Genomic DNA, 24,537 nt, shown 5'->3' on the forward strand with positions numbered 1-24,537 from the left:
GTGGGGCGGGGCAGGGGCGGGGCCATAGCCACCTCCCCGCCTCGCCGCCGCTTAGGTCATTTCCTAGCTGGGCGCCGGGGGCGGGGTGGGGCGGGGTGGGGCGGGGTGGGGCGGGGCGGGGCCCGGGGGCGGGGCCAGAGCCGCCTCGCAGCCGCTTAGGTAATTTCCTAGCTGGGCGGGCGGGGGCGGGGCGGGGGCGGGGCCGCTCCTGGCCGGCGCCCTCGCAGCCCCGCCCACACGGAGGGCCGGGCTCCCGGGTGCCCGGCCGAGGCGAGCGCTACCACATCGTCCCTGCAAGGGGACAAGCTCACTGTGCCCCGTCCCCTCCTCACCCGATACGTCCCGGCCCCGTCGGAGACCACCGCGGCTCGTGCGCACGAAGCCCTCCCGCGTAAGCGGGCGCTCACTTACCCCGACCCCTAGGGCTTGGAGGAGACCCCGGTGGGCCCCGCGACGTGGGCGGGGCCTGAGGAGGGCGTGCCCGCCCGGGGGCGGGGCAGGGTTGGCTGGAGGGCAGGGTCTTCTGGGTGAAGCCACCTTGCCCCACTCCCACCCCCAAGGCGGAGAAGACTGGGGCTGTCGGGGCTGGATCAGATGCATCACCCCCCTCTCCTACCGCAAGTACAAATGTTACGGATAAAACAAGTTTAAACAAGGTGGCTGTCCATGGTGACAGTTGGTCACGTGCAATCAGGAGGGCCGGGAGCGACCCTAAAGCTGAGTGAGCCCCCTGCTCGGTCCTTCCGGGCTGGGGCTGAGGCCGGCCGACCTCAGGCAGGGCTGCGGCCCAGGGGTCTGCGCTGGGCTGCACAGGCGGCACCCAGAACGGTGAAAAAGAACCACTGCCCCTTCCCGTCAGCTTAGACAAGAGAGAAATGCTGATGGGCAGTTTCTCGTTGCGTTTTCTTCTTAAAGAAGCTTCCCAAGTGGTCACTGGGAAATGGGTGGGGCTGCAAACTTTCAGGGACCGCAGCAAAAGAAACCAAGGAGCAGGCGAGGTGGGAATAAACTTTACTTCAATGGACTCCCTCGAACTTCACAAAAAATCCCTCCAAGCACCTGCCTCCCCACAACCCAAGGCAAGGCCTTGTGTGCCAACACCCTGACGGTGGCAGAGCGGCCTCCAGCAGCAGCCAAGGGTGGCAGGGGCTTCACCTTCAGGATTCCCCCCCACATACACACAAAGCCCCCGACCAGGCCCTAAGCAGAGTCTCACATCCCAGGACCAACAGTGAGAGGCCCCCAGACCCAGACTCTGATGGTGAGAAGGGGCCTCGCATCCCCGGGAACAAAGGCCTTGACACTGACACCTCAGTCAGGCTCTGAGGCAGAGCAGCTGCTGGAGCCAGAACCCAGAGCAAGGACAGCTCCTGGAGGCTGGGGGCGCTGGCAAATAGGTGGTGATGTTCTGTAGTCTCTTCTCTCAGCCCCCTAACACAAGGTTCTCTGCTGCGTGTCCCTAAATGTTTTGGGGCTCCAGGGCCCTGACAGCTCCCTGCCTAAGCCTTTCCCTCCGCCAGACCCTTCACTGGACTGCTTGCATCACAGTCCTCCTGGGATCCCCAAGAAGGGTGATACTGGCAGTACCAAGCTTGGAGTCAGGAGGGAGCCACCCTTGCCCCAAAGTGGGCAGCTGATGCTGGCCCAGCTGGAAGCTACCATGTGCCCCTGAGAGGGCTAGCCCAGCACCTAGTGAAAGAGGAGCAACCCAGGGTAGACTGGAGGAAGGACTGCTACCTTTACCCCTATCAGCCTGCCCCTTCCACTTCCTGCAGGTGCTTTCCTTGGAAACCCACTGAGGCCCACTGCCGTGACCTGGCCTGGCCTGGACAAAAGGATCTGGGCATGTGGGTGGTGGTGGAGTGGGTTGAATAGCATCCCCCCCAATTCACACCCACTTGGAAGCTTAGCCTGTGGCCTCACTGGAAATAGGCTCGTTGCAGGTGTAATGAACACGACGTCAGACTGGAATAGAGTGGCGCTTCAGTCCAATGACTGGTGGCCTTCTAAGAGGGGGACACACAGAGACACACAGAGGAGACGCTCATGGGAAGGCAGAAGCAGAAATGAGTGCTATGGCTGCGAGCCAGAGAATGCCCAGGACTGCTGGCAATCGCCAGAAGCTGGAGGAGGCGACGAAGGGTCTTCCTCAGAGCCTTGGGAGGGAGCCAGCCTGCCATACCTGGATTCTGTGGAACTGGGATCTCCAGAACTGGGAGAGAACGCATTTCTGTTGTCTTAATGTTTGTAATGATTTGTTCAGGAAGCCCTGGGCGACTCACTTGGATTCTTCTCCCAGAACCAGAAGCAGAGCTGCCTGAGGGCTGCAGCTCTAGAGAAAAATGGCAGTGGGGGGAGTGGAGTGTGAGGAGGGAGGGGGTGGGATCCGGAAGGACAAGTGGAGAGGAATCTAAGGAATGAGCCTTAAACTTTAATCAAGTCAAAGGTGTTAGATCAGTTGCTGGGAATCACACAGCCTGAGTGTGGGGACAGACCCCTGCAAAAAGCCCAGCCTCTGTCCTCCAGCTGTGGCCCCATCCAGACCCAGGAGCAGAGTTCCCGCAGAGGCGGCCCGGAAGTGGAGGGCGACAGCTATTTGCCTACAAATGTGGCCGGCCCCTCCGCCTGACGTCCCAATTCCTGCATGCTCCCCACAAGCCCTTGTCCTGGTGCGGTGGGCGGGTGGGGACTGAGGCTGCTCCTGATGGCTCTTCACACCTGGCCAGCTAGCGGGGGTGGGCCGGAGGGTGCCGCTCAGTGCAGTACGGGGCTGGAGACCTCGTCTTTCTTCTTTCAGAGACCTTCAGGCCGCCCTTCCTGCCTGGAAGCTATCTGTCTGCCTTCTCAGGTGGTGGAAGAGGTTACAGAAGAGCTCATACCAGAAGAACATCAGGCCGGTGGAGAAAGCAGACTTCAGCAGGCTGGGGGAGAGGCCCTTGAAGAAGCCCTGGGCACCTTCCTCTTGCAGAATCTGCTTGGCACAATCCACGAGACCTGTGTAGCTCCGCACCTGGGGGGAGAAGGGACACACTGTTGAGGACAAGGAGGCAACTAAGTATGGACAGCCAGCTCCAGTCTTCTGTTAACAGAGCCCTGGCACATCTTAGTTCTCAATAAATGCCTGCAGGATGAAGGAGTGAATAAAAAATAAACAGAGAATAAGTTAGCTCATTTGTTCTCTTCCAAGTGGGCTAACCCAGACTTACAGGTGTCATACCTGGGCATCAGCACCTGGACAGAGCACCTTCTTCTAGGGCTATCGCAGCTCAGCATCCAGAGGCCTCGTGGGCAGCAGGTCTGAGACTGGTCCTTGTGACCACTTAGCCTGACCAGTGCTGCCCCTTCCAGCCTGGCCTCCCTGCCCCCAGTCTCACCTCAGGCAGTAGAGTCCACACAGAGCTGGCCAGACCCCTGGCCGCCCGGCAGAACTCCTTCCATGCCTCCCTCCCCTCCTAAACCTGCAGGAATTCCTGACTGCTCTGACTCTGCATAGCATCAAGGCGTTCCCCCAACTCAGCCTCAACCCTCTTCTCCCCCATCCCAGTCCTGGCCCCACCCACCTCCAGCTAAATCGGATCCTCCTTATCTCCACTGGTGGGGCCTCCCCCCTCGGTCCCGGGCTCTCACCCTCTCGCCCTGCCCAAAAGTTTGAAAATCTGAACGCACTGGGAAGGGCGCAACTTAACATTACACAATTTATCTACCACGGGGTTTCTTTGAATAGCAAACCCTTTCGGTGCACTTAAAATATCATTTAGTTGCTCAAACTTAATTTTCCCCTTTTCAGGAGCACCTGCGGCAAGAAGGAAGGAACCCCATGAACCCGTGGGAGTCTCTTCTCCACGCTCTTCACTATTTGGGGGCCCTTATTATGTGAGTGTATTCTATGCTGCAAACTGGACTGGACACTTTTTTAAGAGCAGAGACTGAACCCTCCTTCCCCTGGATCTTTCCAGGGTGCCAAATCAGACGGAGCTTTGCATGTGGCTTTCCCACAGGCTTGGGGAGCCCTAGGGACAGGCTGGGGGTGACAGGACCATGGTGTAAACGCTGCCCAAGGTTGGAGCTGACCCTTGGTTCTTTCTTGTGCCCAATGAGGAGCAAAGCTCAGAGCTGCCTGCAGGGGGTGACTCACCTGGCCAAAGGTAGCCCGGGCCTGCTCAAAGCCCCTGATCTGCAGCCGTTTCTTGAAGAGGTCCAGGGGATATGTCAGGGTCTTGCTGATGACTCCAGCTCCAGCACCACAAAGTAGGTTTTTGAAGTTCCCTGAACCAAAGAAGTGGGAGTAAGGGGAAAATGAAAGAAAGGCATTCTATGGCAGATGGCTTAAAGGTCATCAGGGCTACTCCTCTACCACAAGCAAAACCCCAGAAGCAAGTGCCCTTTGATCGCCAAGTAATTTAATCTAAGACTGAACCAGAGACCACCACTTCTGGCAAGAATGCTAACAGACTGCAGATTGGACGGGCTGGGGAGAGGGGTGTGAGCCTTTCCTCCCCAGCTGGAGGCAATAAGGGGCTGCAGGCTCCCAAGTAACTCAAGTTCAAGGCTGGAAAGGGACCAAAATGCCCCTGCCCCACCCCATCCATTAAAATTAAAAAATTAAAAAATCCAGGCAACTTTGCAAATCAGACGTCTTACAGAGCAAAAACTTTAACCCATCCTTGGAACAGAATAGTGGTGAGGCATCTGTAGACTGCTGGGCTTGTCTGTTTTATTGGCTGCATTACAGAGCCAGGTACAGAGAACAGTGGTATCTTATCTCCTGACAAGAAAAATTTACTTCCTATGTGATTCTGAAAGAACTGTTACAGCTGGCGGGTGGTGGTGGAAGGAAAGCTCAGATTTCCTTTCATCTGAGGAAGGTCTCACCATTTTTCTTTCCTTTGGTTGGCATGACCCACTCATACACGTGCTTGAAGGAGCTGTAAAAGGAGAACTGGAAGCCAGCGTAGGGGAAGATGGCGATCAAAGTGGGATTCAAGCCTCTGTAGAAGACCAAGGGGCCTTCCGTCCTGTACATGGTCACCACGGCCTCTCGGAGTGTTTTATAGACCTGGACCCAAAAGGCAACTTGAGTGAGCTTGTGTAGTGGCTTTAGCCATAGACTGCAGCCCATCCCGTGTGCCTCCCCCAATCTAAAAACCCTACCAAGTGGACAGAGAAAACGCTAAGGTGTGTGCACAAACGGATGAGTCCAGAGGCAGGCATGCAGCAGCCCGTGGACAAGCTGAAGAGGCCATGTTCACTACTGGGTGACGGGGAACACAGATGATGGCAGACCCGCTCCCACATGAAGTGGCTGCTAAACCTGGATGACATGATCAACGTGACTGAGGTAGAATAAACTCTAAAATGTAGTTACTGAAGTCAGCAAGATGCAGAAGAGTGGGCACAATGTTTGCGGAGGAAGCAGAGGGGGTCAACAGACACAGCTGCTTGTGGACACTGGGAAAAGCCCCAAGGGTCCACAGGAAATAAGGAGCAGCAATTGCTTCTGCAGGGAAAAAGGGACCATAGGCCAGGGAAGGAGATTTACTAGACACCATTTTACACTTGGAATTTTATATGGCGTTCTGGAAAAGGCAAAACTATAAGGACAGAAAACAGATCAGAGGTGAACAGGGTCTGAGGTCGGAGAGAAGGTGACCACATAGGGATATGAGGGAATTTGGAGGTGGGTGACAGAACTACTGTTTTATAGCCTGACTGTGGTGATGGTTACACAACTGTATGCATTGGTCAGAACACACAGAACTGGACACTAAAGAGTGAATTTTACTGTATGCAAACTCTACTTCAATAACCCTGACCCAGACAGACAAACAAACAAACAAACAAAAAGAGCCCTTGGAAACTAAAACAAAAAAATTAAGTTCAATAGAAGGACCAAGTGATAAAGTAAGGAAACCCCTAAAAAAACGGAACAAAAAGACAGAGGGAAACGGACTTTGGCCCAGTGGTTAGGGCGTCCGTCTACCACATGGGAGGTCCGCGGTTCAAACCCCAGACCTCCTTGACCCGCGTGCAGCTGGCCCATGCGCAGTGCTGATGCGCGCAAGGAGTGCCGCGCCCCGCAGGGGTGTCCCCCGCGTAGGGGAGCCCCACGCGCAAGGAGTGCACCCATAAGGAGAGCCGCCCAGCGCGAAGGAGGGAGCAGCCTGCCGAGGAATGGCGCCGCCCACACTTCCCGTGCCGCTGACGACAACAGAAGAGGACAAAGAAACAAGACGCAGCAAAAAGACACAGAGAACAGACAACCGGGGGAGGGGAGGGGAATTAAATAAATAAAAATAAAATCTTTAAAAAAAAAAAAAGACAAAGAGATGAACAATGGTAGAGAAAAGATAAGTTGCAAGATTACCAACATCCCACTAACATGAGTCCAGAAGGAAAAACAAAAGAAAACAGAGGGTAGGCAATTATGAACAAACAACTTGTGAACATTTAACAGATATGAAGGACGTGGGTATTCAGACTGGAAAGTCCAGGAAGTGCCCTCCACGATTAGTGGGGAAACCCGGCACCAAGGTGCTTCTCTGCTAAGTCTCTAGAATACTCGGCTCCCAGAAAGATCCTGAAAGCCCCCAGAGCAGGGGAAATGGTTTCCTATAAAGGATCAGTAACCAAAATGGTTCTGGACTTCTCTTCAGCAACACTGAGAGTGAGAAGGCAATGCTGAAACATCTCACACCTGGAATTCTAGATCCAAACTATCAGCTGTGAGTATTTTACCACATAAGGGCTTTTTTTTTTTAAAAAAAAAAAAGACATTTTCAGATAGGCAGGAAGTTACCTCTCAGGATTTGCTCCACCCAAATGACGGATTATTCAGGAGACATGAGATCCTAGCAACAGCGTATTCCAGAACAGACGGCAACACGCCCAGAGCAAACAGTCCGCACAGAAGGTAGAGGACAGGATAAAGGGCGCCCAGAGGGAGGCATGGGGGCACAGCAGGTGGGGTACCAGGGGACTGCTAGGAGGGTGCTGGGAAGGGGGTGCCAACAGGTGTGTTCCATAATAATGTGGGACTGACGACCACAGGGCTGGTCCTAGAGAATGTTCAGGGATGAATTAGTGACAAGCATATAGAAAGCTAAATAAATAAAACAGGGCAATTATTGAGTCCAGGAAAGACAAAAGGTAACTATTTGTCATTAAAAACTTTACACATTGATAAAAAATTTTTAAACTTTCTAAAGTTTAGGGCTTACAGCTTAGATGTGTGGAGTCTAAGGAAGATGGAGAGAGTTCTGCCATTTTTAAAAGGGCCTCATCCCTTTGCATTCACACAGACCGTTTTCTAGTTATTCCAGAAACTGCAACACAACATCTCAATTGCCTAAACCAGAGAGGTAAAATGCTCTTTTCTTTTCTTAAGACTGTCTTCACTTTTTCTCTTCTCTTAGACTTTTCCTAAAGGTTTGGATGTATTAGAGGATTATGGCATAGCTCAGATGAGAATAGGTAAAGGATCGTCCCCAGCGGCCACAGTACTGCAGAGATCTACCGGTCCCTCAACCTGCTGGCCGCACCCCGCCCCTTGCTGCTCAGTTCCTAAGGCCCCTCATCCCGTTTCTCTACCAAGGCAGTCACCCCCAAACTCCAGTTTTCTACAGAATCATCATTTAGAGCAGTTTAGCTCTTATGCCCTGGTCCTTTAAGACTGATTCCAGGGAAGCAGACTTGGCCCAGTGGTCAGGGCGTCCGTCTCCCACATGGGAGGTCCGCGGTTCAAACCCCGGGCCTCCTTGACACGTGTGGAGCTGGCCCACACGCAGTGCTGATGCGTGCTAGGAGTGCCCTGCCACGCAGGGGTGTTCCCGCAAAGGGGAGCCCCATGCGCAAGGAGTGCGCCCTGTAAGGAGAGCCGCCCAGTGTGAAAGAAAGTGCAGCCTGCCCAAGAATGGTGCCGTCCCCACGGAGAGCTGACACAGCAAGATGACGCAACAAAAAGAAACACAGATTCCCCATGCCGCTGACGACACCAGAAGTGGACAAAGAAGATGCAGCAAAAAGACACAGAGAACGGACAACTGGGGGCGGGGGGGAAGGGGAGAGAAATAAATAAATAAATCTTAAAAAAAAAAAAAAGGCTGATTCCAGGGGCCTTGGTTCTTCTCAACCAAAAAAGTTATCAAGACGTCTCCTCTAAACAAAGGAGCCGCCTGCCCACCTAGGCCCTCCACACAGAGAATGCTGAGGCAAAGCAAAGGTTATTCTTAACTGATTCCAGGTCAAATTCTAGAGCAAAGTGTCCTTCCCCACCAAAAGTATCTTAAAGCTGAAGGGAGAGGGGAGAACCGCACAGTGATTCTATCCTTAAACCGAGCTAGGACACAGAGATTAGGGTGGGAACCGCTCTCAAGGTTCAATCCACTTTCCCTCAGTAAGTTCTTCCTCAAGTCTGACTCACCTGTCCCATTGCCGCTAATCCTTCCTTTGGGGAAACCCAACCCCCTCTTCCAATAACACAGCCACATGCTCTCAAGTCTCACTGTCCCGGACGCCGCCCCCGCCCCTGCCCACTGTGGTGTTGGGTGGTGGTTTCATGCCTTAGATTCCATCGCCCCAGTGAGCTGGGTGCTCCTTGGCGGCAGGGACGTGCCCTCTCTCCCCCAGGCTACAGCACACGCACGACGCGCGGTGCTGGGTTTTACAAGCTGACCGGTGGGCTGCAGGTCCGAGGCTCTCCAGCGGTTCTGCCTAAAGAACTGCACCCCACCTCCGTGACGCCTTCCCCCACTCGGCTGCCCTTCTCTGGCTACTGACCACTCACCTTGGGCTCCCCCTGAGCTGCAAAGCGGGTGCGCAGCACGTCCACCGGGTGCACAGCGAGAGAGGACATGCAGGCAGACAGGCCACCGCACACAAAGTGCACCGAGAATTCACGGGCGTCGTACTTGTGGGCTCTGTGGACCAGCTCGGTCAGCAGTTCAAATGATAAAAACTGCAAGAGTGAGGGGAAATGTCAGTGACAGCCCAAAGGAGGCACCGAGACCAAACGCTCCCCCAATACACTGCCCGTAACCTGGCTGGGGCGCAGTCCTAGGGACGAGAACGGGTCAGGAAATTGACTTCTTTAGCGGAGACAATAAAAATAAATATGGATTTTGTGTGATCTATGTATCTTTTAAAAATAAAAAATATATTAAATAATCAATAAATATGGAGTTTTATGCAAAAACCAGATGTTATCTTATACTCTACTTTTGAGTGGTGTCAAACACCCAAAGAGTTAAGAAACTATATGGAAAACATTTTATATCAGCAAATTTCATCCCTTAACTAAATTTTCTGAAAACCGGGGAAAGGGCCGTAATCCGACCAGCTGGCAGGGGTGCTGTTTGAGTCACTCTTCCCTCCTCAGAGGCTCCTCAGCCCATTCAAGAGGTCCTGGCTTCTGGGGACACTGCGTGGCCGTTTAGCCGTGACACTGAGGATAGCAGCAGGGATGAACAGCAGGGGCACAGCGCCCCAGTGGCTGTCCAGGGGTTGCTGTGGCCGTCACCATTCCCACAGCACTCAGCTGAACGAATGGAGGAATAAAAGCCCAGGAGCCTGGATTCTAATCCTGCCCCCACCCCCAGCAGGCAACTCACATAACCTGAGACCCACAGAACTCCTGCTCTCCCTTCCCCCTAATGCTGCTGAGAAGACCAAATGAAGCACGTGTGAAGACGCCATTTCCAAATAGAAAAAAGCGGCAAGTCTCCCATGTGCCACACCTAATCTCCCATCACTGTTACACTGGTGGCTGCTGGGGGAAGGGCGGGCCTGACTTCTTTCCAATATGCCAGGCAGCTTCGCAGCGAAGGCGAATGAGAAGTGTGCTCACTGCCTCACCTGTCCTCGCCCAGGCAGTGGCCCCTGAGGGCCTCACCCTTCCCGAGCTCCTCCACTGAGCACTTGTGACCCCAGGGTCCTGGCGGGTCCCCTGCCACCTACTTGGACAGCGCCATAGCCTATGGAGAGAAGCTGGGCTGGGATGTGTCCTTTCCAGAACGCCATTGGGCCTTCCTCCTGCAAAATCTGTCTCCCAGCTTGTAGGATCCCATGGTATTTTGCATTGGGGTCACTGTGAGACAGGTGCTCAATCTGAAGCTAGGAATCAAAATGTAGAAGGTTAGGGCAATAGGAGTTGGGTGGAGTGAGAAATAGAAACTTCAGAAAAGGTAAAGGTAATGGAGAAGTGCTTCATCTTGACAAAACAATTCCATGTCCTAGGAACTGCTTTCGCAGGGAAAGACTGAACTCGAACTCCAGTCTACTACATGGAAAAAGGGGAAAACGGTACCTGGAATCGGATCTTGATGACATCCAAGGGGCTAATCAGTGCCCGAGTGACAAGTCCAGACATAGATCCAGCCACTGCCACCTCAAACTTGGAGATATTCCTACAGTCTGATCCGGGGTCATAGCCAACCATTCCTGCCTCTGGCCCATGCAATATCCATCAGTATCAAGCTAAATGCAAGAGTGTGGAGTGAACACAAAGGCAAGTGTCTTAAGGCTCTCTGATCAAACACCCCCTCCTCCGAGCAGCCCACCCTGACCAGGCTGGCTAAAATAGTACCTGCATCACTGCCTAGCCCCATCCTTTGCTTTCATTTGTACTGGATATTATCACATAAGCTTCATGAAAATAAGGTCTTAGTCTCATTTGTTCAGTCCTGTATTTCCAGGCCTTAATAAATGTTCATGGATTGAAAGAATGAATGAATTTGACAGGAAATCATTCATTCCCCAAAATCAAAAGCCTTTCCAATGCCACTGGCAAACCTCTGCCGAGGTGAGGTCCTAGGCTGTGTTGGCATGTAAGCAAGGCACGCAAGGAGCAAGTGACTCCAGCTGGACGCTGAGGAGGCTGGTGGACACACAATAGGAGGGCCTCTAAGAAGCCCTCGTTAACCCAGCGGAGCGCCCCAGGGCCCCTTGGCACTTACCTTCCCTGTTCTGTTCCACGCATACAGCGCCGGCCGCCTGCTGCCGTGATGTCTTCTGGGCCCACCTCTTCAGACACTTCAGATGCTGCTGACCTCTTTACCCTCACCTGGGACCACCTCCACCTTCTCTCACATAAGCAGCAAGGGCTCAGCGTTTCAGGGCATTCCTAGGAAACAATGAGCAAGCTCCCGTCTGCCGGGCTGCCTCTGCACCTGCTGTCCCCCCATCCCTCGATCCCTCACTCCTCCCATATGCAGGACTCAGCTGCAGAGCCTCTTCCCAGAGGCCTCCTCAGCAACCCTCCCCAGCTCGGCCATACTGTGGCCCTCATTTCCTTCCTTGCATTCACAGCATTTGGCCAAGTGTATTCTCGGTTCCTTCTGCCCAGACAAGGCAGGCTCCAAATGGGAAAGGAATTAATGGTTCCATCCCAACTGTATCTCCAGAGATCCACAAAGGGAATTAAACAAACAAACAAACAAAAAATTAATGGACAACCAGCAAGATGGCGGCAGAGTAAGGAGACCCTAGAGTCATCTCATGCACAAGGCAATTAGTAACCACCCAGAGCTACCTAGACCAGAAGAGCATCCTGCAACATCCTTGAAAGAACAGGAGAAGGAGACTCCCCATCTGCAGAGAAGATTCAGAAGAAGAGTGCTCCACGCCATGGATGCCAGTGCCCACCTCCACTGCAGACATGAACCGCCTCGGGAGCTATTTCACTGCTGGAAGTGGATGCTCCACTTCCCGAAAATGGGGGAGGAAGAGACGATTGGGCAACTTCAGCTACTGTCGAGTAAACTAGGCTGGCTAAAGTATAACCCTAAGAACGACTAAATTTTGAAACTAAGTCAGAAAGAGGCCATATCCGCCATTTAACTCCACCCCTGCATGAGGGGAAGCAGGGCGGACTGAAAATCCCAGTGCTGGTAGGGACCAGCTTCTTTCCATCCAGATCAGACTGCAGCTCTAGCATAAGCCCCAGCCCCACCTCTGCAGGGAGGAAGCCGGGGGCCACGCTGCAGAGGCCAGTGATCATCCTACTATGTTGGCGCGAGCTGCCCCAGGATCTATTCTGTGGCTGGAGTTGGAGGCTCCATTTCCCAAAAACAGGAGACAGAGAGACATTTGGCCACCAACTTCAGCTACTTGTAAGTAAATTCGGCTGGCTGAAGTATAACCCTAAGAACAGCTAAAGTTTGAACTTGTCTGGGTCAGAAAGAGGCCAGCAGATGCCATTTTGACTCCACTCTCGGCATGAGGGGAAGGCTGGCTGATCGAAATCATGTGACAGTAGGGACTGCAGCCCTAGCCTAGGCTTTGGTCCCACCTCTAGCAGGGAGGAGACTGGCAGGCTCTGCACCAGACTCTTTGGGTAACTGCAGGTACATTCAGCTGGCACAGATTGAATAGTTGCAAGTCTACCAGGGTAACTGCAGTCATTCTGGACCTGCATGGCATAGACTGCTGCCCACACCTGCAGTCCATTCCTGCCCCAGGCAGCTGAGGAAGGGGCATGAAGCTTCATCAGTCTCTCCGGACAACTAGAGTTTAGGCCTGTATGACTTGGATTACTATACATGGCTGTGACCCTGTCCCTACCCCTGGCAAACGAGAAAGTTGGGAGAAGCTTTATCTGTCCCTTGGGCAATACAGGCAGCTTGAGCCTCCACAGCTTACAGCACCAACTACATCCTTGACTCCTACTACACAACCAGCAAGGGAGAAAGGGCAAGAAAGCTCTAAATTAAAGAGAGAAACTGCACCCAGAATAAATACATCTAGTAAGCCAGATGCTAAGACACCAACAAAAAATTACAAGCCACACCTAGAAACAGGAAGATATGGCCTAGTTAAAGAACAGATAAGCCTCCAGATGACATAAAGGAGTTGAGACAACTCATCACAGATGTTGAAACAAATCTCCTTAGTAAATTCAATGAGATGGCTAAAGAGATTAAGGATATTAAGAAGACACTGGACGAGCACAAAGAACTTGAAAGCATACATAGAAATGAAAGGTGCAATAAATGAAATAAAAAATATAGTGGAATCATATAATAGCAGATTTGAGGAAGCAAAAGAAAGGATTAGTAAGGTTGAAGACATGGCCTCTAAAAGCGAACATACAAAAGGATGAAGAAAAGAATGGAAAGAATTGAACAAGGTCTCAGGGAACTAAATGACACCAAGAGACATGAAAACGTACATGTCATAGGTGTCCCAGAAGAAGAAAAGAGAAAAGAGGCAGAAGCAATATTTGAAGAATTAATGGTAGAAAATTTCCCAACCCTATTGAAGGACATAGATATCCATGTCCAAGAAGCACAATGTATTCCCATGTGAATAAATCCAAATAGACCTACTCCAAGACATATACTAATCAGAATGTCAAATGCCAAAGACAAAGAGAATTCTGAAAGCAATAAGAGATAAGCAATGCGTAACATATTATGGATACCCAATAAGATTAAGTACCAATTTCTCATCAGAAACCATGGAGGCAAGAAGACAGTGGTATGATATATTCAAGATACTGCAAGAGAAAAACTTTCAGTCAAGAATCTTATATACAGTAAGACTGTCTTTCAAAAATGAGGGTGAGTTTAGAATACTCACAGATAAACAGAAACTGAAAGAGTTTGTAACCATGAGACTGGCTTTACAGGAAATATTAAAGGGTGTGCTACAGTCTGAAAAGACAGGAAAGAGAGGTTTGGAAGAGAGTCTAGAAATGAAGATTATATTAGAAACAGTAACTAAACCCCAGGATCAAATCCTGGTGAATCCTAGAGGAGAAAAAATGAGAAGACAAAAAGAGAAATAAATACAAAAGATCACACAGTGAATGGATACAGACAGCAAAAACAGCAGAGGGTGGGGGGGAATAAATAAATAGATCTTTTTAAAAAAAGTAACCAGAAGTCTCAAATGAGTGGTGAAAATAAAATATGACAGATAAAACCCAAAGGTCAAAATGGGTGAAATAAGAACTGCCTTTATAGTAAATCCATTGAACATTAATGGACTAAACTTCCCAATCAAAAGACAGACTGGCAGAATGGATAAGAAAATATAAGCCACCTATATGCTGTCTGCAAGAGAGTCACCTTAGACCCAAGGATACCAATAGATTGAAAGCAAAAGGCTGGGAAAAGATATTCCATGCATGCAGTAACCAAAAAAAAAAAAAAAAAACAACAACAAAAAAAACCAAAGTACCTATACTTATGGTTAGATGAAATACTTTAAAAAACACTAGTAATGTGCAATCTGAGGAGGAAGTCAGGGGGAAAAGTCCATTTACAATAGCACTAAAAGAATCAAATATTTAGGAATAAACTTAAACAATGATGTAAAGTACTTGTATTCAGAAAGCTACAACTCATTGTTAAAAGAAATAAAAAAAGACCTAAGTAACTGGAAGAACATTCCATGCTCATGGATTGGAAGACTAAATATCATTAAGGTGTGAATTCTACCAAGAGAACTTGATATCCATAGCCAAAAAGATAGAAAGAGGACCCCTATCTCACACTTTATACAAAAATTAACTCAAAATGGATCAAAAACCTAAATATAAGCAAGAACCATAAAACTTCTAGAAGAAAATATAGGACAATATCTTCAAGACCTGGTGGTAGATGGTGACTCTTAAAGGAGCTAAGAAGAGGACTGAGATGGACTACTGATGTTTAATGTATATAGAAGTTTTAATTAACTTTATTGTAAAAGTGTGGAAATGTATAGCACAGTAAACCCAGAGGTGGATGAAAATTGTGGTTGATGGTATAGATGCAAGAGTGTCCTCTGTGAGCTAAAGCAGATGTACATCACTATTGCAGGGTGGTGGGAATGTGGAGAAGCATGGGAAAAATACAACTGGAGTGACTTATGGACTGTGGTTAAGTGATAATATATTTATGTATCTAAACCAAAGATGCACTGTGTTGATAATGGCAGAATATGGAAAAAGTGTGAATGTATGCTACAGACCTGGTAATGGTCTGATGACATTTTCTCAGTCTGTGGCAAGTGTTCCACCACAGGGTGGTATGTTGATGTAGGGGTGTTGTATGGGAATCCTGCACATGTGCATGATTGCTTTGTAAGTTTAACAACTTCTGTCACAAAGTTGTGTTTAGAAAGTATTAGTGGGGTAGGTTGGGGGAAAATACACCAAATGTAAGATGGGGACTAGTTGGTAATAAGATTTTGAGATATTCGTTCATCATTTGTAACAAATATCTCACAACAATGCAAGGTGTTGGTGGAGGGTTGATATATGGGACCCATGTATGGTATTATGTATGTTTGCTTCATAAGTTCACAAATTTTACTATACACTTATTGTTTATGTATGTTCATATATAAGTGATAATAATGTAAAAAATATTAATAATAGTAATAGTGTGGGATGGGGGAAAATACACCAAATTCAAGATGCTTTAGTTGGTAGTAATATTTTGGTAGGATGCTTTTTAATCGTAAGTTTAAAATGTTTCACAACAATGCAAGGTATTGTTGGTAGGAGGAGGTAAGACGTCCCTGTATGATGTTATGTATGTTTGTTTTATAAGTTTACAACTATTACTATACACTTATTGCTTATGTATGTTTATGTATATGTGATATACCTCAATAATTTTTTTTTAAAATTTGAAAATGAATAAATGATAAAAATTAAAGAAATTTTAGACTATAAAAGTTGAGGAGAGGGAAAAAAGCTCCATCTTAATATTTTCACTTCACATAGGCCCTTCCACTTTTCTCCTGTTTTTAGGATTTTACCTAATTCACACAAGCCTGACTCCTGGCTTTTAGAATTAAAATGTCATCAGCATGTTTCCAGGTTGCTACACTGTCTTCACACATCATTTTAAATGGCGGAGTAACATTCCAGCAAGTGGTTGTGCCATAATTTGTCAGGCACTGGGGGCTTTTAAATATATACTTTGAAAACACCTAATTCATTTTTATCTAGGACAGTTCCCAACCTTGGCCCTAATGACATTTTGGAACGGCTCATTCTTGGTTATTAGGGGCTGTCCTGGGCACGCAGGATGTTTAGCATCACTGGCCTCGACCCACTAGATGCTTATACCCCCTCATCCCACCCACCACTACCCCTGACCATGAGAAACCTCTCCAGCATGATAAGATTACCTTTGAGGTGGGAAGGGAGGGGAAAGGGAGAAGGGATGGGAGATCACCCCCTTTCTCTTTATACAGTTCTATACTGTTTGAAGTTCTTAAGGCAAAAGACCAAAAAACTAAACATAAAATCATTTTAGAAGGGACCACAGGTTATTTAGTACTTGAATACATTTAGTTATGGAGAAGTCGCTACCTACACAATGACAACCTCAGAGCAAAAGCATCCTTTCCTTCCCTCCCCACTCCCCTCCATCAATTCTTTTTCTCCTCTCACCCACCTTGGAACTCTGCTGGACACCACTCCACCAGTCCAAGCCCTCACTTTTCTGAAAGCAGCAAAGCAGTGCTCCGATGCAGCCTTAACATTAACAAGACATTTCTGTGAGGCTCGATCAACAAAATATTCTAAACTAATATTTTATTAAAAGTCTAATAGTATTATACATGCAGAAAAAACACCACTGTTTTGTAGGAAACTTTTTTTAGGAGGTACTGGGGATTGAACCTGGGACCTCATACAGGGGAAGCAGGTACTCAACCAACTGAACGACATCTGTTCCCTGTGTTAAGAATCTTAAATAATTTAGAATTTTGGTCTACCTTCTTTAAAAGTCCCAGAGGAAAAAAGGAGTGGCATTTCTTACTTTGAATTTTCCCTAAGAACTCAAAATACTGCCTAATTTGGTAAATAAACTATTGTATTAGTTTCGCTTTTTAGAACAGTGGTAGAAACTATGGAGTACTAAAACTTGGAAGGCTTAGATTTCAGTGTACTCCCTTCTATCTTTTGGCTTAAAGCTATAGATGATTCACATTATCTGTTAAATGCGCAGCTAAAACAAAAGGAGACAAAGCTCTTTACAAGTATTAATATCAGGAACTAAACATGTTCCAAATTCAACTTAGAATAAATGCTGTGATGCTTCCTGCTTCTTGCATGGGGTTGACTACTGCTTCCGAAGGACTGTGGCAGAAAGATCACAGTTATGCTACTGTGTATTTAGATGGGCACAGAATACCTGTAGCTCTCCATCATCTACTATAATGGAGGCAAATGCACTAAAGAGGCTGACAGTGTCTGGCTGCTTCCTCCTTCCACATTACTAACTTGGAATATATATATTTTTACCACATTATATTAATCTTAATCAACGTCTTGTTTAGAGTGTATATTATATCCTTAACCTTCTTTTTTGGGATTTTTCTTGTCCTTTTTTTTTTTCTTTTTTCCTCAATCTTTTTTTTTTAAGAGATTTATTTATTTCTCCACCCCCTGCCCCTCTTCGTTGTCTGCTCTCTGTGTCCATTCACTGTGCATTCGTTCTTCTGTGCCTCGTTGTCTTCTCTTTATGCGGCACCAGGAACCAAACCTGGGAATTTCTGGAATGGAAGAGAGCTGCTCAAACTCTTGCACCACCTCAGCTCCTTTGTCTGCTGCATCTCCTATTGTCTCTCCTGTTTCTCTTTTTGTTATGTCATCTTGCTGCTCCAGCTCTCCACTCAGACCAGCTTGTCATGCAGGCCAGCACTCCACATGTGCCAGCTCTCCACTCGGGCCAGTTTACTGAGTGGGCCAGTTTGCCTTCACCAGGAAGCCCTGGGAATTGAACCCTGGACCTCCCATATGGTAGACGGGAGCTCAATTGCTTGAGCCACATCTGCTTCCCCCCAACCTTCTTTTGACAGCTGTGTGATCAGTAAAATTCCTCCTCTAAGAAATACTGCTTCTTTAAAAAAAACAAAAATACTATACTGAGACCAACGACTTCTGTCCCACATTACTGAGTTGTCACTTTATTTACAGGATCTTTCAAAAAATTTATTACTTTTTAAATAAACTAAGGCATATAAAGGCACAACTAAAAACAGAAAACTGTCCCCAAAAGTCTAATGTAATGAAATCTACTGACCCCTGTCAGGAATGTGCTCATTTCTTGGTAGTACCTTCTTCCCATGTCCTCAGATGTCCTTTGTCATCAATTTCTCTAGAATTTAACTTAAGCTGCAGCTGCAGAAGTGCCTGTGAGGAGCAGTTCAGAGATGGGGCAGGTGAACAAGAGGCGAGGCCTCTCCTGAGGTTACACAAGGATAGGCCGGATCACACTGGGCAATGTAAGTCCCCTGCCCCTACAGGAGGGAGGTGAAGTGCCACGGAGGGCACGCTCTTCCCTCCGGAAGCCCAGCCTATAACTGCACCCCACCTGAGGTGGTGAGAGAAGCTGGGTTACATCACCTTTCTTTAATAAGCAGCTCAGAATGGCAGGCACAACCTAGGACCTGAGTTCAAGTTCTGCCTCCCCTTGCACCCTGGGCAGCTTTATCCTGAGTTCAGTTTTCTCTTCTGGAAAAGGGGTACGATGCCTGCCCTGCCTAGCCTAGGGAGCTGGGAAGCCTGTAGAGAATTGACACTTAAATTAGGTAAATTAATAGGACCAGTTAAATATAGTCCAATGGTGGCCTTACGTTTTCTGCTCGTTCAAAAGGTCCTTCTTCTACCAATACGACTTGGCATTTGCCTAAAGGAACAAGAATGAAAGGTGATTCTGTGCATGATATACCTAAAACAGAGCCCAGGAGCCGTGCGATGTGCTGAGCCCGAGAACCCGCGGCCGCCGGCGTGAGCGGCGGGGTGGATGCTGTGTTTGCCTCTGCCACATGCCCACGTTGAGACAGTGCCGTGCAGTCCCCGCCCCTGTGTGGGTACCCGCGGGAGTGTGCTTTCCCCAGCCCTCCCCAAGGAGCCAAGGTGCAGATCCCCGGGCAGTGGGCAAGGAGGGCGGAAGCAGAGGTCACTCACCCGACTCAGCAAGAGCAGCCAGGCTCTCCGCGCACTTCTCGCCCTCCCTCTTCCCGTAGACCAACCGCAAACCCCGACAGCGCTTGGCGGTAACTGATGCGTTCCTAAACCAATCACCGCGCAGTTTGGGGCCGACGCTAGACCAATGGCTATACCTCTGGGGGCCCAGGCACCGCCTCCCGAAAGGTCTCTCCGGGAAGTGTAGTCCTCGCTGCCAAGGGCCTTTCCCTCGGAGTGGCGCAAGGCCTCCTGGAAGATGTAGTCCCCCTGCAAGATGTAGTCCCCCTGCGCGCATGCGGCTGTGGGGAAGAGATCCCGATGCCGCAAAGTACCGTTTTAAGTTTCCCCGCGAGAAGGCGCGTTGTTCGAAACTCCAACTTTGCTAGAGGTGGAAGGTTGAGAGCTGAACTTGACCTGCTTTTTTCAAAACACAGTTAGTTCCAGAACCCGGAACGTTTGATCTTGGAAGAGCTGGCTGGAATCTGAAGACAATGGGGAGAATAGATGTTTCGTTTTGTTTTTAATTTTTACTGTAAATATATATACGTATATATAACATAATCTCTCCCGTAGTTGAGTTTTTTTTTAAGGTATGCTTTAAAATGTTTTTATTTCTAAAGAAGTTGTAGAGGGAAGCGGACTTGGCCCATCAGTTAGGGCGTCTGTCTACCACATGGGAGGTCCGCAGTTCAAACCCGGGGCCTCCTTGACCCATGTGGAGCTGGCCCATGCGCAGTGCTGATGAGTGCAAGGTGTCCCCCCCACCCCAGGGGAGCCCCACTCGCAAGGAGTGCGCCCCATAAGGAGAGCCTCCCAGTGCGAAAGGAAGTGCAGCCTGCCCAGGAATGGAGCCGCACACGCGGAGACCTGACACAACAAGATGACACAACGAAAAGAAACACAGATGTTGCTGTGGGGGGAGTGGGGGATGGAGGCGGTGGGGTTGAATGGGACTTCATATTTTTTTAATGTAATATTTTTAAAAAAATGAATAAAAAAAAAAGAAAAAGAAACACAGATTCCCGTGCCACTGACAACAACAGAAGCGGACAAAGAAGACGACGCAGCAAATAGACACAGAGAACAGACAACTGGGGTGGGGGGGGGAAGGGGAAAGAAAGAAATAAAAAATAAATAAATAAAAAATACTATTAAAAAAAGAAGTTTTAGATTATTCCTCCCCCCTCACACTTTTCCCCATTAACGTCTTTCATTAGTGATACATTTGTTACAATTGATAAATATTGAAGCATTAGTATTCACTGTGACCTATAGTTTACATTATGGTTTACACTCTGAACACCAATTCTATAGATTTTGGCAAAAGGCATAATGGCCTGTATCCGTTATTGCAATGTCATGCAGAACACTTCCAATGTCCCCCAAATGCCCCATGTTACACCTGTTCTTCCCTCTCCTCCCCTCAGAGCCTCTGGTGACTTCTGTCTTTGTATCAATGTTACAAGTCCTTCCACTGCTAGAATAATAATGTCTACTTTGGTCCATAGTTGGCGTTCCCCCCTTATGTGTGTTCATTCCTCATTCTTGAGGATTTTGGCACGGTGATGCCCACTCTGCTTCTGATTGAGAGGGAGTTTAGATTCCGTGGGGCAGACGAATGGAACTGTCTGGCTCGCAGTTGTAGGTTCTCTGTTTTTTGGGATGGGCGTTGTTCTTCATCCTCCTTCGAGCCTGATGAACTGGAGAGTAGGTGTTGGCTGCAACTCTGCTGAGATTCAGGGCTCAACTCGTATATAACAGACTAAAGGTTTAAGTCTTTGGGACGTATATTTAACAGGTACAGTGCTAATTATAGGTTCAAATGGAAGGGGCAGAAGAACCATGTGTAGGAAAATTGTAAATGAGTCTAGCTCTGATACATTGGGGAGATAGGTTACTATATATTCCAAGGTAAGGTGAACCGACAGGATGCTGAATTCCTGGGGTTGTCTGCCCTGCCTGTAGTATCCAGATGTCTCTAGAGCCCTCTGGAGCGTCCGTGCTTGAGACACTGATGACTGTGGCAGTCAGGGAGAACCTCCTAAGACGTGCATAAGCACAACCTCTGAAATGACCTTCCCCTAGTTGAATTTTTAATACCAGGACAAGGCTGACAAAAATATAGAATTTTGTATTTGTTTTAAGGCTTATTATTGCATAATTTTTCATTATACAAATAGCCATATTTCAGAAATGATAGAAAGGAAGGGGGAAATGACTCATCTCACGGCTTTCACACAATCACCATCAGCTTTTTTGCAGAACAGTATTTCGTTCCTACTTTCTTATTGCCAGTTTCACACTACTGTAATCATTTTGATGTATAATTTTTAAACATTTTTGTTGTGGACATTTTCAAATAATGCAAAAATAGAATAGCCTAAAGAACACCAAGAATTACCAACAATCTTGTTTCTTCTGTACTTACACCTACTTTGGGGAACAATCCTCCTCCCCACACACACAACATTATTTTGAAGTAAATACCAAACATCATATGATTACATCAGTAAACATTAAGGTATTTATCTTTAAACAACAAGCATTCCCTCACTCTTTTAATTAATTATTATTTTTTATTAGAGAAGTTGTGGGTGTACAGAACAATCATGCGTAAAATACGGGCTGCCCGTTCACCACCCCACCACCAACACCGGGCCTTGCTTTGGAACACTTATTACAATTGACAGCAATATTTGTAATTGTACTATTTTTTTTTAACAGTAGTAACCTTTGTTACTAATGATGAAAGATTATAAAAACAGTATTATTAATTATCACCATAGTTTTCATTAGATGTATTTTTTCCCCATATACCACCCTATTATTAACACCTTGTATTAGTGTGGGACATTTGTTATAGTTCATGAAAGAACATTCTTGTACTTGTACTATTAACTACAGTTCATCACAAACATTTCCCTTTTAAAATATATCCACAAAGCTATCAACCCCCCCCAAAATAATTTCCTAGTATCAAATATCCAATTCATGTTCACATTTCTATGATTGGCCTATAAATGTCTTTTAAAAATTAAAAAATGAAAAATGAAAAAGAGGGGAGTGGGTGTGGCTTAAGCAGTTGGGCTCCTACCTCTCACAGGGGAAGTCCCAGGTTCGGCTTTCAGTGCCTCCTGAAAAAAAACAACAAACAAAACAAATGGAAAAACTAACTCAGGGAAGCCGATGTGGCTCTGTGGTTGAGCACCGGCTTCCCACATACGAGGTCCTGGGTTGAAAAAAAAGCCAGTTTGTCTGAATTGAGACCCAGACAAGGCTCATACACTGCAATTGGTTAAGATATCTCTTGTCTTAAAAAGCAAAAACAAAACAATCAAACAAAAAACACTATGCTTTCCTCTTCCTCTTTTTTTACTAGCATTTTTTCCTGTCATTTCCTTTCCTCCCTCCCCTGCTTTCTTTTTCTCTTTTCTCTATTTTGAAAGAAGTGAGGTTACTTGTTCTATGGAGTTTTCCTTAGTCTGGATTTTGCTGCTACAATTTCTTGTGGTGAACAACTTCCTCTGTCCCCTGACTTCTCTGCAAACTGGTAGTTGTTGGTTTTTTTTATTTAAAAAAAAATTTATTTCTCTCCCTCCCCCCCCCAGTTGTCTGCTCTCTGTGTCCATTCGCTGTGTGTTCTTCTGTGTCTGCCCACATTCCTGTCAGTGGCACCAGGAATCTGTGTCTCTCCCTGTTGCATCATCTTGCTGCGTCAGCTCTCCGTGTGTGCCGCGCCACTCTTGGGCAGGCTGCACTCCCTTCGCGCTGGGCGGCTCTCCTTATGGGGGCGGACTCCCTGCGTGTGGGGCTCCCCTATGCAGGGTACACCCCTGCGTGGCAAGGCACTCCCTGCATGCCTCAGCACTGCGTGGGCCAGCTCATCACACAGGTCAGTAGGCCCTGGGTTTGAACTCTGGACCTCCCATGTGGTAGATGGACACTCTATCAGTTGAGCCAAATCGCTTCCTCAAATTGGTAGTTAGATGGAAAAGGACTGATCAGATCAGGTTTGATTTTTTTCCTTTTTCATAAGACTATTTACGTAGTATTGTCTACTGTCAGGAGAATCAAAATGCCTGTTTGTCTCTCATTTTGTGATGTTAGCAGCCATTGATGACCATTGCCCAGTTTTTTAATTGATTGGAGGGTTGTAAACTGTGATATCATTCCTTCTGCCCTTATCTGGACTGCTGCTATGAAGAAAAGCTCCCTTTCAATTTGCTAATTGATTACTTGAGCTACAGATCATACAGGAAAGGCAGGATTTCTATCATTTCCTTACCTTCATCAATTTTCAAAATAAGTTGGTTTCCTAGCATCTTCTAAAGTTGATCAATCAGTAAAGTTTCTCATTATTATCATTATGAATTTACCAAATATTTAATGTCTAGTGTTCTCAACATGTGGATGTAACATATTTTTTATCTTTCAATCCTTCGCAGCTATTATCCTAGTTAATCCTCATATTTTCATGTTATTCATATCAGCACCTGAAGTCGTTTGACAAAATGACTCGTTTCTTTGCTTTCTAGGATGACAAGATGTTCTAGGCTCATCTTTGTACACACAATTTTTGACAGCTTTATTGAGGTATAATTGACACACGTAAGCTGCACACATTTAAAGTGAACCCTTTTGTGTGTTGGTATGGGATATACATCACCACCGTCAAAGAGTGAACATACCCAGCACCCCAAAAGCTATCTCATGCCCCTTTGTGGTCCCCCCTCCCTCCCACCCCTCCCCATTGCCCTTCCCCAAGCAACCTCTGATCGGCTTTCTGTCTTGTAGATTAGCTCGTATTTTATAAAATTTTATGTAAGTGGAATCAAACATTATGTTCTTATTTGTCTGGCTTCTTTGACTCAGCATAATTATTCTGAGACTCATCCACGTTGTTGCATGTTTCTGTAGTCAGATGGGTATTTGGATTGTTTCAAGTTTGGGGCTTGTTCTAGATTTCTTGACTGCTCAAGCAAATAGCATGCAATAGGTTAGCTGAAACAGTGGGAATGTATTGGCTCACGATTTCGAGGCTAGGAAAAGTCCAAATCAAGGTGATTCTTCCTGAAGACTGGCGTTCTGGAGCTAGCCGCTGGTGATCCTCGGCTTGTACAGTGCACGTGGTGGCCTCTCCCGGCCCCTCCCTTCTTTTCCAGGTTCTGTTGACTTTCAGATTCTAACTGCTCCCACCGTGGCTTTCTCTCTCTCTGTCTGAATTTCATGTTCATTCTGCTTACAAAGGACTTCAGTAACAAGATTAAAGACCCATCCTGATTGGGTGGCTCCTTAACTGAATTCACCTCATCCAAAGATCTTTCTTACAGTGGGTTCACACCACAGGAATGGTTTAAGAACGTGTTTTTCTAGGGCATATAGCTCCAAGCCACCATAGGGCTAATATGACAAAGCTGCTATAAACAGTCACATATAAGTCTTTCTATGACAATATGCTTTCTTTTTTCTTGGGTAAACACTTAGGAGTGCAGTGGCTGGTTCATATGGTAAATGTATATTTGTTTTTTCAAGAAACTGTAAAGCTGCTTTCCAAATTGGTGGCGTTATTTTACTTTCCCACCAGCAGTATGACAGTTCCGGTTCTTCTGCATCCTCCAAGCACTCAGTGT

At 47.4% G+C, this 24,537-nt stretch overlaps 1 protein-coding gene across 2 annotated transcripts; it reads right to left on the minus strand.

Annotated features, from left to right (window-relative positions):
* Window positions 1-995: 995 nt before the first annotated feature.
* On the minus strand, window positions 996-18,975 carry SLC25A19 (solute carrier family 25 member 19). 2 transcript variants are annotated; one of them, XM_058284707.1, is made up of 12 exons: window positions 18,908-18,975; window positions 18,574-18,626; window positions 18,021-18,130; window positions 17,296-17,490; window positions 16,389-16,468; window positions 10,950-11,116; window positions 10,301-10,470; window positions 9,952-10,107; window positions 8,783-8,953; window positions 4,873-5,056; window positions 4,136-4,266; window positions 996-3,010 (listed from the first exon to the last, which is right to left on the minus strand). In XM_058284707.1, exons 7-12 carry the CDS (start codon window positions 10,430-10,432, stop codon window positions 2,804-2,806), a joined length of 981 nt encoding a protein of 326 aa, XP_058140690.1. In that variant the 5' UTR covers window positions 10,433-10,470; window positions 10,950-11,116; window positions 16,389-16,468; window positions 17,296-17,490; window positions 18,021-18,130; window positions 18,574-18,626; window positions 18,908-18,975; the 3' UTR covers window positions 996-2,803. The 2 variants fall into 2 exon arrangements, with proteins under 2 accessions (XP_058140690.1, XP_004463921.1); XM_004463864.4 differs by lacking the exons at window positions 17,296-17,490; window positions 18,021-18,130.
* Between the last annotated feature and the right edge of the window lie 5,562 nt (window positions 18,976-24,537).

This window comes from Dasypus novemcinctus, chromosome 21, assembly GCF_030445035.2.
Source record: "Dasypus novemcinctus isolate mDasNov1 chromosome 21, mDasNov1.1.hap2, whole genome shotgun sequence".
In the NCBI taxonomy this organism is placed as follows: domain Eukaryota; kingdom Metazoa; phylum Chordata; class Mammalia; order Cingulata; family Dasypodidae; genus Dasypus; species Dasypus novemcinctus.

What these genes read in the sequence shown, in the direction of transcription:
- SLC25A19 (XM_004463864.4), bottom strand. Translation starts at nt 10,432, where the DNA reads ATGGTTGGCTATGACCCCGGATCAGACTGTAGGAATATCTCCAAGTTT. An exon ending in TAGGCTATGGCGCTGTCCAA is followed by an intron (nt 8,954 to 9,951) that starts GTAGGTGGCAGG and finishes TCACTCTTGCAG; the next exon opens with TTTTTATCATTTGAACTGCT. An exon ending in CAGCTCAGGGGGAGCCCAAG is followed by an intron (nt 5,057 to 8,782) that starts GTGAGTGGTCAG and finishes TTTTGGGTCCAG; the next exon opens with GTCTATAAAACACTCCGAGA.